Source organism: Myotis yumanensis, unplaced genomic scaffold (genome assembly GCF_028538775.1).
Source record: "Myotis yumanensis isolate MYYU_CA2020_CCGP unplaced genomic scaffold, mMyoYum1.0.hap1 SCAF_5, whole genome shotgun sequence".
NCBI classification, from domain to species: domain Eukaryota; kingdom Metazoa; phylum Chordata; class Mammalia; order Chiroptera; family Vespertilionidae; genus Myotis; species Myotis yumanensis.
The window spans coordinates 55,550,626-55,566,618 of record NW_027223756.1 but is presented as its reverse complement, the minus strand read 5'-3'; the positions used below and the strand labels follow the sequence as shown (position 1 = coordinate 55,566,618).

At 40.9% G+C, this 15,993-nt stretch overlaps 1 protein-coding gene across 3 annotated transcripts in view; it reads left to right on the top strand.

The window, feature by feature from the left end:
• SH3D19 (SH3 domain containing 19) overlaps positions 1-15,993 on the top strand; it is a 179,581-nt gene that overhangs the window by 160,403 nt on the left and 3,185 nt on the right. For 2 of the 3 annotated variants that reach the window (XM_070415303.1, XM_070415306.1), the window contains 6 exons: positions 306-436; positions 2,293-2,354; positions 4,481-4,683; positions 5,138-5,190; positions 10,524-10,710; positions 14,094-14,191. In XM_070415303.1, coding sequence (XP_070271404.1) covers positions 306-436; positions 2,293-2,354; positions 4,481-4,683; positions 5,138-5,190; positions 10,524-10,710; positions 14,094-14,191 — 734 coding nt within the window. The remainder of the gene's footprint in view (positions 1-305; positions 437-2,292; positions 2,355-4,480; positions 4,684-5,137; positions 5,191-10,523; positions 10,711-14,093; positions 14,192-15,993) is intronic. The other variant, XM_070415304.1, reaches the window with a different exon arrangement.

Sequence of the window (15,993 nt, the reverse complement as noted above, 5' to 3'; positions counted from 1 at the left end):
GTTTATATTGACACAGTAGGAATCATTGGCCAGCGCAATGTTTGGGGGTTTTTTGTTGTTTTTTAACCATTTCCCATCAGTCAATGCATAATAAATGTATTTAATTAGATCTTAAAAGAGGAAGCTCATAACAGCAATATAAAAAAAAGATATTTTTAAGTCAATTCAATTAGTATAATCTGTTCTCAGAGTCAGTAGAACATACTGCCTCAGTGGACAGAAATAAATACTTTGTGCTCTGCTTTAATCAAATCTGCATGCAACCAGAATAATTTATCATACATAATTATAATTTTATTTTATAGAGCAAGTTGGTGATTTGAATCTCACTTCTGGAGAAATTGTTTATCTTCTGGAAAAAATAGATACAGATTGGTACAGAGGGAAATGTAGAAGCCAGACTGGGGTATTTCCTGCCAACCATGTCAAAGTAATTGTAAGTGGGTCATGATTGTTTTAATTGGTCATATGTTCAGTGGGTTCTGTGTAACGTGCCTTTTGGGAAAAGTAATCGGAAGCTTCAATTCTTGGGTTCTAGTTCTCTCTCTTCCATTGATTCATTTGGTGTTTGGAAAATTCAAAAAAAAAAAGTTTTTTCAACTAGATTATGCTTAATTGTTAATATATAATGGGGGTCTAGAACTTAATTTCTAAATGCTATCTGAAATCCTAAGGTGAAAAAACACTATAGGTCAACTGGTGATCAGCTATTCTTGGAGGGTTGTTAAGCACTTAAGAATATATGTTAATTATTTGAAAAATTTAGTAAACAAGACTCAAAAGGTACAAGATTGTTCTGAAGGAATGTTCTCTGAGCTTACGGTACCACTTTTCCTTTTCTTTGAAGTACATTTTGTTTTTGGTTTCTTTCATTTATTTCCATTATTTAGAAAAATAGACTTGGGAATACTAAAGCACTTACACAGGAGCTTGTGGTCAATTAATGGTTTTTCACATGATAATTTAAAATCCGATTGGGAAGAATTATATTAAATTGTCAGCATTTTATACTTCTTCACAGCCTAACTTGTAAAAGCAGACCTGTATGGTCGAGCCCAGGTGCCAAGCCCAGGTGACTGTGAAACATGGGGATAAAATATAAAAACTGCCACTTGCCTTTGCAACTAAAAGAAGAGTACGTATGACTCAGTCTCTGATATAACTTACTGATACTGGAAAATATCAATAAAGTAGCTTAAATAGTTGATCATTAACAGCTATGAAAGGGGGAGGAGGGGCAAATGATTTTCCATTGCATCAGAGACTTTAAAAAAAAAAATAAAAAAATAAATATATATATATATATATATATATATATATATCAGAGAACCTGTGTTTTTCTAATATAAATGAGTTTGAGTCTCTTGGATTACAAAATGTGGGCTTTAAAAATTGTCCAATATAAATATACCCTGATACTTTGGAAAAATCTATCCACATTCACTGAATTAATATTAAGAACAATGTTAGTTTTAGCACCCTTCCTTATTTTTCTCCTACCCAATGTAACAGTATTTTTAAAGCACAGTTACGTCACTGAAATAAATTACACTGAATCTGCCACATTATTGATATAAGTATTATTTCTAAGCCTGCAAGTTGAAAAATTATTTTGAAATTTTGAGCTTTTAGAATTCATTAAGAAGGGCACTGATTTATTTAATATAGATCTCAAAGACTGAATATACTTTAGTCAAAAATTTTTATTACAACCTAGCTTCATTGAGCTTTGTAAGTGAGGTATTTTATAACGTGCTTGCCACTTAGTAGATGCCCACTGAGTACTAATTCCTTCCCTATTTACATTGGTGGAAAAAAATATCCCAGAGTGATGAAAATGGAGAGAATCCACAAGTTTAATTAAAAGGTTTTATTTTGGGGTCAGGAAAGTATTGCAGAATTCTACCAACACTTTGAATAGGTATGGCAGTGGTGCGAAATGCCTGATGCCTACTCTCTATCTTAAGTCCTCCTCATCTGAAGTTTCCAACTTAGGGGATATGGGATAGAGAAAACTCAGTCAGGGCTAGAATGATATTAATGTGCTTATTCCAGGAAATAAGAAATGGATTGGTTGGCTATTCAAGGAAGGCTGCCTCACAAGTTATGTGTGTGTGTTTTAAAAACCAAATTCTGGATTTCTTACCTTTGGCACCTGTGATACCACTTAATCAGTTAAATACCTGTCTAAACTTGTAATTTTAATCATGTATTTTCTAATTATCTAGCCTTAAATTCATCTTATTAAAATCTGAAAAAAATACAATGGTTGCCTTGATTTGTCTTTACCAGATTGATGTCCCAGGAGGAGGAAATGGGAAAAGAGAATCAGTTTCATCTCATTGTGTTAATAAGTAAGTTTTATTTGTGTTCTTTTGCACAAAATGCAAAGGAGGTGACCAATCCTATATAATAAAAGCCTAATAAGTAAATCAACTGAACGGCCGAACGACCAGTCGCTATGACACGCATTGACCACCAGGAGGCAGACACTGAATGCAGGAGCTGCCCCCGGTGGTCAATGTGCTCCCACAGTGGGAGCACCACTCGGCTGACTGGGCTGAGTGACTCAGAGGGCAGGTCCACAGCCGCTCAGCTGACCAGAATGAGCGGCACTCCCATAGCGGGCCCATCCCCACACAAATCCCATGCACTGGGCCTCTAGTTATATCATAATTACCAAGCTTAAACACTTCAGATGTATGATTATTTTTTCCCAGTGTGTCTTTTGATTTATGAGGAAAAGTGTACTTGATTAAAAGCCATAGTGGATTAAAATGCTAATGAAAATTCAACGTGCTGGTATAAGCTGACCTAAGCAACTCCTATCAATACAGGACATGTAGACAGCACAAGGAATCCACCTTGCTATTCCCACCGCCTCGCCATGGCTTAAACAGAGACACTTTGTCTTCCAGTGTAATGTATTTGGGTCAGCTGGTATTTATCTACTAACACATTTTTAGAAGGTTCAAAATTATTGTCATAGAAAATATTTAACTTTATAGAAATATGAACCCTACAAAAACAGCTAGACATTTTGTATTTTGTTTTGTTTTTAAGAGGAACTAGAAGAAACTAAAGGAAGAATTAAGTTGGAGGGGTCTTCCTTTATGTCTGAAGAATTAATGATCTTTCTATGCATCATTGTAACTTTTTTTTTTAAATATATTTTATTGATTTTTTACAGTGAGGAAGGGAGAGAGATAGAGAGCTAGAAACATCGATGAGAGGGAAACATTGATCAGCTGCCTCCTGCACACCTCCCACTGGGGATGTGCCCGCAACCAAGGTACATGCCCTTGACCGGAATCGAACCTGGGACCCTTGAGTCCGCAGGCTGACGCTCTATCCACTGAGCCAAACCGGTTTCAGCCATTGTAACTTTTTTGTGTGATTTAAAACACTGCCACAGTGCAACTTTATGTTCCAGCTAAATGAGCAAATTAATAGACTTCACTACTTGCTGAAGACTGTAAACCTGTCTTTGAATAGGTCAGACATACGTAGATGCTCCCTGAGGGCTTTAGAAAATAAATGCAAAGGTTACCACAAATAAGAAAACTGATGCCACAATAGTGGAATTCTATTTCAGGTTCAGTTTTCCCTCCTATTTTTAAGCTGTGTTTAATGTGTCAGCAGGTTGGATCTGAAGTGGGCTCTCACAGCCCTCAGTCCATTGACCTGACTTAAATCAGAATCTGATTGGAGACTGTACCAACCTTTTCTTTTCAGGCATTCGCATCTCCTTAGCCTGTTGCTATTAAAACTTCCTTTCTAACACCTCAAATGGAAGGTTTGATATTAAATCATGCCTTCTAGTAACACAGTTTTATCTCTTATTTTCGGTCAGAATTGCCAATCATTTAAGGATTGTTCTAATTCTCAGAAATTAAGCCTTTTTAAAGGAGATACAAAAATCATTTTTAAAGCAACAGTGTTAGGTAAAAGATTAAGTATTATAAGATAATATGCCGAGTTTCTGTTTTATTCGAACCTTCTAATTTTGAAGATCATTCATCTATGTATACAGCTCATGATTGAGTCAACATTTATTGAGTATTGAGTCTGCCCAGCTGATGCCCGTTGCATCCTGTCATGGAAGTTTGATGTCTTGCCCTGAGATTCTTAGGGTTAGCACTTCTAAACTCAGTGCATTTATAACTGAGAGAGTTCAGACTGAACCATGGATTACTGTGGCCCAAGAATACAAAGATATAGAGACTGGTCATGAGACATGGCAGTGCAAACTGACCACCAGCTTATGGAATTCTGCATATCTTTGTGACATTGACTAGCCTTTCTAGGTGAACAGGTTCATATCTGAAAAAGTTTTATTTGTGGAAAAGTTTAAATTATGTCTAGTATACCATATTCCATAGTAAACACAGAATATTTATTGAAAGACTGAATGAAGGTTTTAAAGCATTTTGAAAAGTAGTACTCTCTAGTTTAACCCACAAATGTACTCTTTGTTCAGAGGTCCAAGATGTGGTGCTCAGTTTGAATATATTGGAGACCAGAAGGATGTGCTAAGTTTCTTGGAGGGAGAAAGTATTGTTCCTAATGAGTATGTGAATGAAGAATGGGCTGGAGGAGAACCCCGAGGCAGAACTAGGATTTCCCCCCTTAACCTTGTGGAACTCGTTGAGGATCATCCCACCTCTGGTACAAATGTTTTCAGTGAGTATAGAGAGTATCGTATTTTATTATATTCTGTCCTAATTGCAATAAACTAAATAATAGGATAGTACTTGAGCTGCATAGTAATTCATATTGCCATATTTTTTTAAGATAGAAGGAGAAATTATTTAAAAATGGTCATTTGTGTGGGATAGCTCTTATTGAAGTAATCTCTCAGAGAGCTGGTGTTGGTATTTAAGGTAAATAGCAATAGCCTCATATCAGAAATGGCTTATGGATAATCATAGACCTTTAAACAGAAATGGGCTAGAGAGTATAACTAATGGTATCTTCCTTCGCTGTACAAAAAAGGGAAAAAGCCCAGAGAAGACAGTGCCTGGTCAGAATTACGAAGAGGCTGGTCTGCAACCCCAGACTTTTCACTCTCCCCTAAGGTTTTTCTCCAATACTATATGGTCTTTACATCTGAAGTTTTGACTTTTTTTTAACATAGCCACAAAGGTACCACTGAAGACCAAAAAAGAAGATTCTGGAGCAAATTCTCAGGTAGGCTGCTTGGATAGATAACTGTAATGAAAGCCAGGTTAAAACTCTGGGAAGGATATTAAAATTGTAATTATCAGGAGAGAACGTCATAAAAGTATTTTTCAATTCATATAGTAAATGTTTGAAATAAATACAGGGGTGAGCAAAAGTAGATTTATATTGTGAGTACACAAAACACAAATTTTATTCTTGTATCATTATTTATAAACTAGAGGCCCAGTGCACAAAATTTGTGCTCTCAGCCGAAACCGGTTTGGCTCAGTGGATAGAGTGTCGGCCTGCGGACTGGGGGGTCCCGGGTTCGATTCCGGTCAAGGGCATGTGCCTGGGTTGCGAGCATATCCCCGGTGGGGGATGTGCAGGAGGCAGCTGATTGATGTTTCTCACTCATCGATGTTTCTGACTCTCTCTCTATCTCTCCCTTCTTCTCTGTGAAAGATCAATAGAATATATTTTGAAGGAAGAAAAAAAAAAAAAAAAAAAAAAAAAAAAAAAAAAAAAAAAAAATTTGTGCTCTCAGTGGGGCGGGGCGGGGGGGGCTCCCCCAGCCTGGCCTTTGCCCTCTCACAGTGTGGGAGCCCCACAATCGATCGCCCCAAAGAGGTAGGCCCTGCTCACCCATCCAGGGCTCCTCAATGGATTGCCCCAAAGAGGTAGGCCAGAGCCACAGGACCTGCCTCTGCGCCGCACAGACCCTCAGGACCCCCAGGCCTTGCCGCGCAGAGCCACAGGACCCGCCTCCGCGCCGCGCACACAGCGTCAAGCTCCCGCCCAACCACACGCGCACACAGCCCCACCCACCCACGCGCGCCCGCTACACATGCAGCCTCCTGGTGATTGCTCACTACGGCGTGAGGGCATCACAGCATGAGGGCGTGACGACCACATAGGCTTTTATTAATAGGATTATTATATTATTTGTATTACAACTGTAAACCCACTTTTGCCCACCTCTGTGGGCAAATGGTTAACATCTTTATTGCATATAGAGCTCATACAAATGGATTAGAAAGAAATGCAAACCCTGATAGAAAATGGGGGAAAAGTCATGATTAGAGAATAGAAGAGATAAAGAGACAGTATAAGTGGCCAGTATTAAAAAATATTTGACCCTACTAATAATCAAAATGCCTTATAAAGCAACGATGAAATACCATTTAACTTATCTAGTTAACAAAGATTCAATACAACTCAACACTAACCAAGTAATTATTTGAGTATTAAAAATAAGAAAGTACAGCCCAGCTGGTGTGGCTCAGTGGTTGAGCATCAACCTATGAACCAGGAGGTCACTGGTTCAGTTCCTAGTTAGGACACGTGCCCCAGCTTGCGGGCTGTATCCCCAGTTGGGGGCATGTAAGAGTCAGCCAGTCAATGATTCTCATCATTGATGTTTCTATCTCTCTCTCCCTCTCCAAAATCAATAAAAATATATTTTTTAAAAAAACAAGAGGTAAAAATGATTATTTTTATTTTTTTTACCTTCCAAATAGGGTAAAAAGAGAAGGTTTTAGTTAGAAAGATAGTCATAGTGGTTTTATTATCATAGGAAAAAAATTGGAACCAACCTAAATATGATCATTAATGGTAGAATGTTCTGAGGCTATGAAAAACTAGATTTATAAAATAAATGTAATGGGAAGAAAATGTTATAGGGAATTGAATATATAGCATACAAAGACTACAAGGAAATATATTTATTAACATTCATATTTCCCTAAGAGGTAATATTATGGGTGGGTAGGTTTTTTTTCCCTGCTTCTTCATACGTTTCTGAACTTACCTAATATTTAGGAGCATTTGTATTATTTTTTAATGGGAAAGAGAAAAAACGAGTAAAATTTTTACATACTAGCTCTGGATGGGTAGGGGTAGCTCAGTTGGTTGTTTCTTGAACATAGGGCTCCCATCCTTACTTGGTAGAGATGCCTCTTCACAGAGCAGAACCTTCCTCTACTGTATTTGGGGTAAAAGCATTCTTGCTGGTACATTCGACCATACTATCCCACCATATTTGGGTGGTTATTCTGCCAGCTTTAGGGCTAACTACGCCTCATGAAATTAATAGTGAATTAATGAAGTCTTGTGCCATGGAATTTGATAGCTTCTGAATCAAGTATAGACCTAGGAACTAACAGACTGCCCATTCTGAGCCTTCATAATTTAAAGAGTTTCACTGGAAATTGTATGTTTTCCAGAATTCTTTCATAGTGTCATAAATACTATATATGAATAGTGTATGCTTTTACCTAATTTTTAAGATAGAACTAATGTCATAGATCATAATTAGAAAAAAGTTTTTTCTTAAGTATTTTTTTAATTAAATCTTTATTGTTCAGATTATTACAGTTGTTCCTCTTTTTTCCCCCCATAGCTCCCCTCTACCCGGTTCCCACCCCACCCTCCTCCCTTACCCCCCCCCCGTCCTCATCCATAGGTGTATAATTTTTGTCCAGTCTCTTCCCGCATCCCCCACACCCCTTTCCCCCCAAAGAATAGTCAGTCCACTCCCTTTCTATGCCCCTGATTCTGTTATATTCACCAGTTTATTTTGTTCATCAGATTATTCACTTGATTTTTAGATTCACTTGTTGATAGATGTGTATTTGTTGTTCATAATTTGTACCTTTACCTTTTTCTTCTTCTTCCTCTTCTTAAAGGATACCTTTCAGCATTTCATATAATGCTGGTTTGGTGGTGATGAACTCCTTTAGCTTTTTCTTATCTGTGAAGCTCTCTATCTGACCTTCAATTCTGAATAATAGCTTTGCTGGGTAAAGTAATCTTGGTTGTAGGTTCTTGGTATTCATTACTTTGAATATTTCTTGCCACTGTCTTCTGGCCTGCATAGTTTCTGTTGAGAAATCAGCTGACAGTCATATGGGTACTCCCTTGTAGGTAACTGACTGTTTTTCTCTTGCTGCTTTTAAGATTCTCTCTTTGTCTTTTGCTCTTGGCATTTTAACTATGCTGTGTCTTGGTGTGGTCCTCTTTGGATTCCTTTTGTTTGGGGTTCTCTGCGCATTCTGGACTTGTAAGTCTATTTCTTTCACCAGGTAGGGGAAGTTTTCTGTCATTATTTCTTCAAATAGATTTTCAATATCTTGCTCTCTCTCTTCTTCTGGCACCCCCAAAATTCGGATGTTGGTTCGCTTGAAGCTATCCCAGAGGCTCCTTACACTATCTTCATATTTTTGGATTCTTTTTTCTTTTTGTTTTTCCGGTTGGGTGTTTTTTGCTTCTTCATATTTCAAATCTTTGACTTGATTCTTGCGATCCTCTAGTCTGCTGTTGGAACTTTGTATAATATTCTTTATTTCAGTCAGGGTATGCTTAATTTCTAGTTGCTCCTTTTTCATAACCTTGAGGGTCTCACTAGATTTCTTGAGGGTCTCACTAAATTTATCGGCGGTTTCTAAAAAATTCTTGAAAAACCTTACAAGGGTGGTTTTGAACTCTATATCCAGTAGTTTGCTTTCCTCCATTTCTGTCATTTGTGACCTGTTTCTTTGTCTCCACATTTTTTATGCTTCCCTGTGTTGATAGAGTGGCTTTCTGTGCTAGGTGACCTATAGGGCTCAGTGGCTCAGCCTCCCCAATTACCTGAGGTGGACACTCTTGGTGCACCCCTTTGTGGGCTTTGTGCACAGTCTTCTAGTTAAGCCTTGATTGTTGTAGGTATCACTGGGAGGAATTGACCTCCAGGCCAATTGGCTGTGAGAATCAGCTGTGTCTGCAGTGGGAGAACTTCTGTGCTGGAGACACCCTTCTGGGGCAAGACTTGCTTCAGTGGGGCTTTGGTGCTCACTGAGTCTGCCCCCTGAGTGTGTCCCTTATGGATCTGAGGAGTTGTAATCTGGATGGTCCCACTCTGACCGCTGGGTACACTGGCTCTTGGATCTCTAAGGAGGTGCTAGTTTAGCCTCTTCCTGAGGCTACCCAGCAGGAGCCCAGCTGTGAAGCTATGCAAGCTGCTGTGGGGCCTTGGGCCTTCTTTTGGATGTTCTGGCTTTCTCTGACCCAGCTGCAGTTTGTTAGGTAATTTCAGATTGCAAAGGGTCAGGCCTTTCATATGCAGAAGCCTCTGTGCACAGCTTGGGTGGGGCGGGGTCTCAGTGGATCAACAGGGCAGAGCAAACAGCTATGGCTGCTCCTCAGTCCTGCCCTAAGAGGTCCCTCTTTTCAGTGTCCCGGTAATCGCTGCAAGCACCTCTGAGAGAAAGCCGCCCTCGAGTTCCGACCGATGCCAGACAGTCCAGTTTCTCCTGTACAAGTCTGGGTCCTCAGAGACTCGCCTGGAACTGGAGTTCAGAGCAGTCCGGAGCTTGAGACTTCCTCCCGATTGAAAAAGACAACCGTGTCCTCAGCTGCCAGCCCTTTCCACATGCACCTCCGTACCTCTGCACTTTACTTCCGCACCTCCTCTGAGTCACAGTGTGCTTTTCTCTTTCCTTCTAGTTGTAGAATTTCCACTCAGCCAACCTTTCTGTGGTTCTGGATGATGTTCATTTTGTCTTTTAGTTGTATTTTTGAAGTGGTTGTGCAAGGCAGCAATTTCCGGTGTTTACCTATGCCGCCATCTTGGTTTCTCCTTTCTTAAGTATTATATATCCTTTAAAAGCAGGAAAGCCACAAATTCTATCACATCTGTCATATAGAATTATATTTCAAAGATAAAATCTTATTGGAAATTTTTATTTCTGAAACTTGGTAGCAACATAAAGTGTTGGGTGATTTAAAGAAAGCTTCAGGCTTTGAAATCTTATGACCCCTTAGCTTTTTCCCCACCATTTTTTAAGCTCTGCAGAAATAAATCTAGATACATAAACTCCTAAGCGATCGTTAAGACCAAATGTTTGGAACCACCAGAATGACCAATTGACCAGTCGTTACGATGGGCACTGACCAACAGGGGGCAGACACTCAATGCAGAAGCTGCCCCCTGGTGGTCAGCGCACACCCACAGGGGGAGCGCCATTCAGCCAGAAGCCAGGCTCACGGCTGGCAAGTGCAGCTGCAGTGGCGGGAAACTCTCCTGACTCTGCGGCAGTGCTACCGAGCAGCAACAGTAGGCACAAAGGGCCAGGATGAGCGCGAGCGGCACAGCACCAGCTCGGGCTCCTCCCTGGCCGCCTGCCACTTGGCACACTGCTACATCGCTTGAGGGATCAGGGATAAACTGGCAGTCAGACATCCCCCAAGGGGTCCCAGATTATGAGAGAATGCAGGCCAGGCTGAAGGACACCCCCACCCCCCATGCACGAATCCGTGCACCAGGCCTCTAGTTTCAAATAAAATCTTACATTTCTTATCAAACCTCTGTTTTGTAACAGGATAACAGTCTTTCTGGAGAATGGTGTGAAGCTCTTCACAGTTTTACAGCAGAGACCAGTGATGACTTACCCTTCAGGAGGGGAGAACGGATCCTGATCCTACAGCGGCTGGACTCCGACTGGTACAAGGGCAGACTGCGAGACAGGGAGGGGATCTTCCCAGCAGTCTTCGTGCGGCCCTGCCCAGGTACAAAAACTCCAGGAAGTGGTTCTTCACTCTAAGGGGAGCCCAAGACCTTTAAAGCGATATATATTTCTTTTCCCTCTGGCCATGATCAGTTTAAGTTGTTTGCCTTCATTTTAAATAGTTGATTCATAAAGTTTTGTAAGCTCTTCTTCATACTTCATATTTCGTTCGAGTTATAGGGGGAAAAAAGATAAAAATGCCTTCATTTGATAATGGCCAATTTTCTATAGTTTTTTTTAGAAACATAAAAATATATTTCTTTTTTTTTTTTTATTATTATTATTATTTTTTATTTTTTTTTAAATTAAATCTTTATTGTTCAGATTATTACATTAGTTACTCTTTTTTCCCACCATAACTCCCCTCCACCCAGTTCCAACCCCACCCTCTGCCCTCACTCCCCACCCACTGTCCTCATCCATAGGTGCACGATTGTTGTCTAATCTCTTCACTCACCCCCACACCCCTTTCTCCCCCCCCCCCCCAAGAATAGTCAGTCCATTCCCTTTCTATGTCCCTGATTCTATTACAATCACCAGTTCATCAGATTATTTATTCACTTGATTTTTAGATTCACTTGTTGATAGATGTGTATTTGTTGTTCATAATTTGTATCTTTACCTTTTTCTTCTTCTTCCTCTTCTTACAGGATACCTTTCAGCATTTCATATAATACTGGTTTGGTGGTGATGAACTCCTTTAGCTTTTTCTTATCTGTGAAGCTCTTTATCTGGCCTTCACTTCTGAATGATAGCTTTGCTGGATAAAGTAGTCTTGGTTGTAGGTTCTTGGTATTCAGCACTTTGAATATTTCTTGCCACTCCCTTCTGGCCTTCAAAGTTTCTATTGAGAAATCAGCTGACAGTCGTATGGGTACTCCCTTGTAGGTAACTGATTTTCTTTTTCTTGCTGCTTTTAGGATTCTCTCTTTGTCTTTTGCTCTTGGCATTTTAATTATGATGTGTCTTGGTGTGGTCCTCTTTGGATTCCTTTTGTTTGGGGTTCTCTGCGCTTCCTGGACTTGGAAGTCTATTCCTTTCACCAGGTAGGGGAAGTTTTCTGTCATTATTTCTTCAAATAGGTTTTCAATATCTTGCTCTCTCTCATCTTCTGGCACCCCTATAATTCGGATGTTGGTACGCTTGAAGCTGTCCCAGAGGCTGCTTACACTATCTTCATATTTTCGGATTCTTTTTTCATTTTGCTTTTCCGGTTGGGTGTTTTTTGCTTCTTCGTATTTCAAATCTTTGACTTGATCCTTGCGACCCTCTGGTCTGCTGTTGGGAGTCTGTATAATATTCTTTATTTCAGTCAGTGTATGCTTAATTTCCAGTTGGTCCTTTATCACAACATCGAGGGTCTCATTAGATTTCTTGAGGATCTCACTACATTTATCGGCGGTCTTACCCCTCTTTTCGAGGGCTTCTAAACAGTTCTTTAAAGACCTTAAAAGTGTGGTTTTGAACTCTATATCCAACAGTTTGCTTTCCTCCAATTCTGTCGTTTGTGTCCTGTTTCTTTGTCTCGGCATTTTTTTATGCTTCGCTGTGTCGATAGAGTGCCTTTCTGTGCTAAGTGTCCCAATTACCTAAGGTAGACACTCTTGGTGCACCCCCTTGTGGGCTTTGTGCACAGTCTTGTTGTGGTTAAGCCTTGATTGTTGTAGTTATCACTGTGAGGAATTGACCTCCAGGCCAATTGGCTGTGGGAATCAGCTGTGTCTGCGGTGGGAGAACTTCTGTGCAGGAGACACCCCTCTGGGGCTAGACTTGCTTCGATGGGGCTTTGGTGCTCACTGAGTCTGCCCCCTGAGTGTGTCTTTTATGGTTCCACGGAGCTTAAAGCTGGATGGTCCCACTCTGACCTCTGGGCTTCCTGGCTCCTGGATCTCTAGGGAGGTGCTAATCTAGCCTTTGCCTGAGGCTATCCAGCAAAAGCCTCCCTGCAGGGCTTGGGCGGGGCGGGTCCCACGGGATCAACAGGGCGGGGTTAGCAATTATGGCTGCTCTCAGTCTTGCCCTCAGAGGCTCTGCTTCTCAGTGTCCCAGTAGTCGCTGCAAGCCCCACGGAGAGAAAGCTGCCCTAGGGTTCTGAGCGATGCCAGACAGTCCCGCTTCTCCCGTATGAGTGTGGGTCCTTAGAGACTCGCCCGGAACTGGAGCTCAGAGCCTGAGACTCCCTCCCAATTGAAAACAACCGCGCCCTCAGCCTCCAGCCCGCTCCACATGCACTCCGAACCTTAGTATTTTACTTCAGCACTGCGCCTCCTCTGAGCCTCGGTATGCTTTTCTCTTTCCTCCTAGTTGTAGAACATCCACTCAGCCAGCTTTCCTGTGGTTCTGGATGATGTCCGTTCCGTCTTTTTGTTGTATTTTTGAAGTGGTTCAAAAATATATTTCTACTAGAGGCCTGGTGCACAGAAATTCATGCACAGGCGGCAGGCGAGGGTCCCCTCAGCCCAACCTGTACCCTCTCCAATCCGGGACCCCTTGGGGGATGTCCGACCGCTGGTTTAGGCCTGATCCCGGGGATTGGGCCTAAAACGGCAGTCGGACATCCCTCTCACAATCCTGGACCGCGGCTCCTAACCGCTCACCTGCCTGCTTGCCTGATTGCCTCTAAATGCCCCCCCCCTCCCTGCCAGCCTGAGCACCCCTAACTGCCTCTGCCTGCTGGCCTGATCACCCCCAACTATCCCCGCTGGCCTGGTTGCCCCTAACTGCCCCCCTGCCAGCCTGGTTGCCCCACGTAGCCTGCTACTCAGTCGTTTGGTCACCCCACACTAACCCCCCTGCCGGCCTGTTTGCCCCATGCAGCCTGATGCTCGGTTGTTTGGTCGCTTCTCACTAACCCCCCTGCTGGCCTGGTCGCCCCACACAGCCTGTTCAGTCATCTGTTTGGTTGCAATGGTAGCTTAGGCTTTTATATAGATAGACTAGAGGCCCGTTGCACAAAGAGATTCGTGCAATAGGTCTTCCCTTCCCCTGGCTGCTGGCACCGGTTTTCCTCCAGCACCCGGGACACAGGCCTTCGCTCCGGCCAGAGCCTTCAGTCTTCGCTGCTCCGGCAAGAGCCTTCAGTCTTTGCTCTGCCACTTCGCCCCTACGTACGCAAATTAACTGTCATCTTTGTTGGGTTAATTTGCATACTCTCCTGATTGGCTGATGAGCGTAGTGGAGGGACAGTCAATTTACATGTTTGTCTATTATTAGGTAAGACAATTTTTTCCTGCTAAGAGAACATCCTTCATCTTTTTGCAAGTTAAATAAATTCAAAATTATTTTTGAATAAATTGAAACTATTTTGTCCTGGGGATAACAAGGAGGTTTTTTAAAATGTTGGGTTTGTGTTTTAGTATGTTCTGTATTTTGGTGTTTCCACAGCTGACATGAAAAGTATGTCTCCTTTAGCACTGAAGGGGAGGAAGGCCAAAGCCTTGTATGATTTCCATGGGGACAATGAAGATGAGCTTTCCTTCAAGGTCAGAATGTACATTTTTAGTTCCTGTATTAAGCAATTATAAATTTTGAAATATCCTCCATTGAAGGGTGGAACATCTGGGTGGTATATTGACCATTTGCCAATAATGAACATATCTGATGCCCTAAAACTAAAGAACAAGATTAGGCAAATATCAGCAAGGCATTTAGGTACTCAAATAAAACTGAATTGGCTTGATAGCCCCACAATCCCCAAACGGATTCCTTATTTGTAGACCTTGTAACATTCGATATTAGTAATATTGGAGTTTTTATTGGTAGCCCTAGTAAAGGATGATTCTCTACATGGCCATTATTGCCTGCTATTGTCATGTCTATCAAATCAATGGAGTAGTCAGGTACCTGCTGCAATTGGCCACTGCACCAGGGCCTCATAAGACACTGAGTGAGTCTTGTCCAGAAAGACACTGGCCGGGAAATGATCCCAAAAAGTTAAGCTACTTTGCCAAGGGTTGTTTTGGGTTTTTTTAGTAAATTACAATTTAATCTTACTTCATCAAAGAAGTGCCTCTTTTTTTTTTTTTTTAAGTAAAAACAAAATATTTTCATGATCCTGTTTCCCCAGTCCATAGTTGGACCATAGTCAGAGGAAAGCCACTTTGGGACTGTGCAGAGGAAGAAGGGTAAGGTTAGTAGTCACTGCTCTCAGAAGAGCCTGTGTCAGACAGCAGCAAATTCTCCATCATTGGAGGTTTTCAGAGAGCTAAGATGCCACAGAAAGAATGAAAGCATCAAGGAGTGATTGGACAAGATGAGCTTTAAAACAATGGGTGCCCAAACAAGATTTTCACCTATCTATAACAAAATGAGGAAAACTAGGTGATATTGGGTATGTGCAGACTTTTGGGGAGTCAGGGTAAAAGGGGTATGCTGAGATACGTCAGTTATAAGGATGTTAACTTTCCTATTTTGTAATGAGGTGTTCCTTCTGAGAATTTCTTTTATCTTTTTCATATTAAAATATCATTTCTATGATAAAATACTGTTAGTAAAATGATAGATATTTCTTATGCAAAATTATAATTTGGTAACCCTATATCTATTTATCTATTTACTTATTTATTTATTCCTAAAGGTTCTTGGTTCTTAAAATCCAAATGTTTGGAAGCTAAGTCATTGCCCCAGTAGCTCAAAATTCATTTCTTTTGTCTGTACATAGAATGTTACTTCAAGTGAACAATCTAGATTCAGAATTTTTGGATATTATTTTGGCATTCATTTAAGTTATGGCATATCAATAACAATTCACAGTATCTTTCAGCAAATAGGTGGTCACTCTGGCCAGTATTGCCCAGTGGTTAGAGTGTCAGCCCACGTACCAAAGGGTCATGGGTTCGATTCTAGTCAAGGGCACATACCGGGGTTGCAAGGTCTTCCCCAATCCTGGTCAGGGCGCCTGTGGGAGGCACCCAATCCATGTGTCTCTTTCACATCAATGTTTCTCTCTCTCTCTCTTTCTTCCCTTCCTTCCCTCCCTTCTACTCTCTCTAAAAATTAATAGAAAAATATCATTGGATGAGGATTAACAACAACAAAAAAAGAAAGAAAATAGGTGGTCATTGTTTTACAAATGACTGACTCTAAGCAAGATAGTTCTAGAGGTTTGAGTTAAGGGATTCTGCACTGCCTTCAGTATTGATCATTAATATTTTAATAAATAGCCACAAAATATTTGTAGATAAATCTTTTTTAAAAGTGTGCTAGCCCTCAGAAAATTGACATACTATGTATATATAGAACAGAGCTAAGAAAAATAGTTTTAATCAGTCATTATGTTATAATT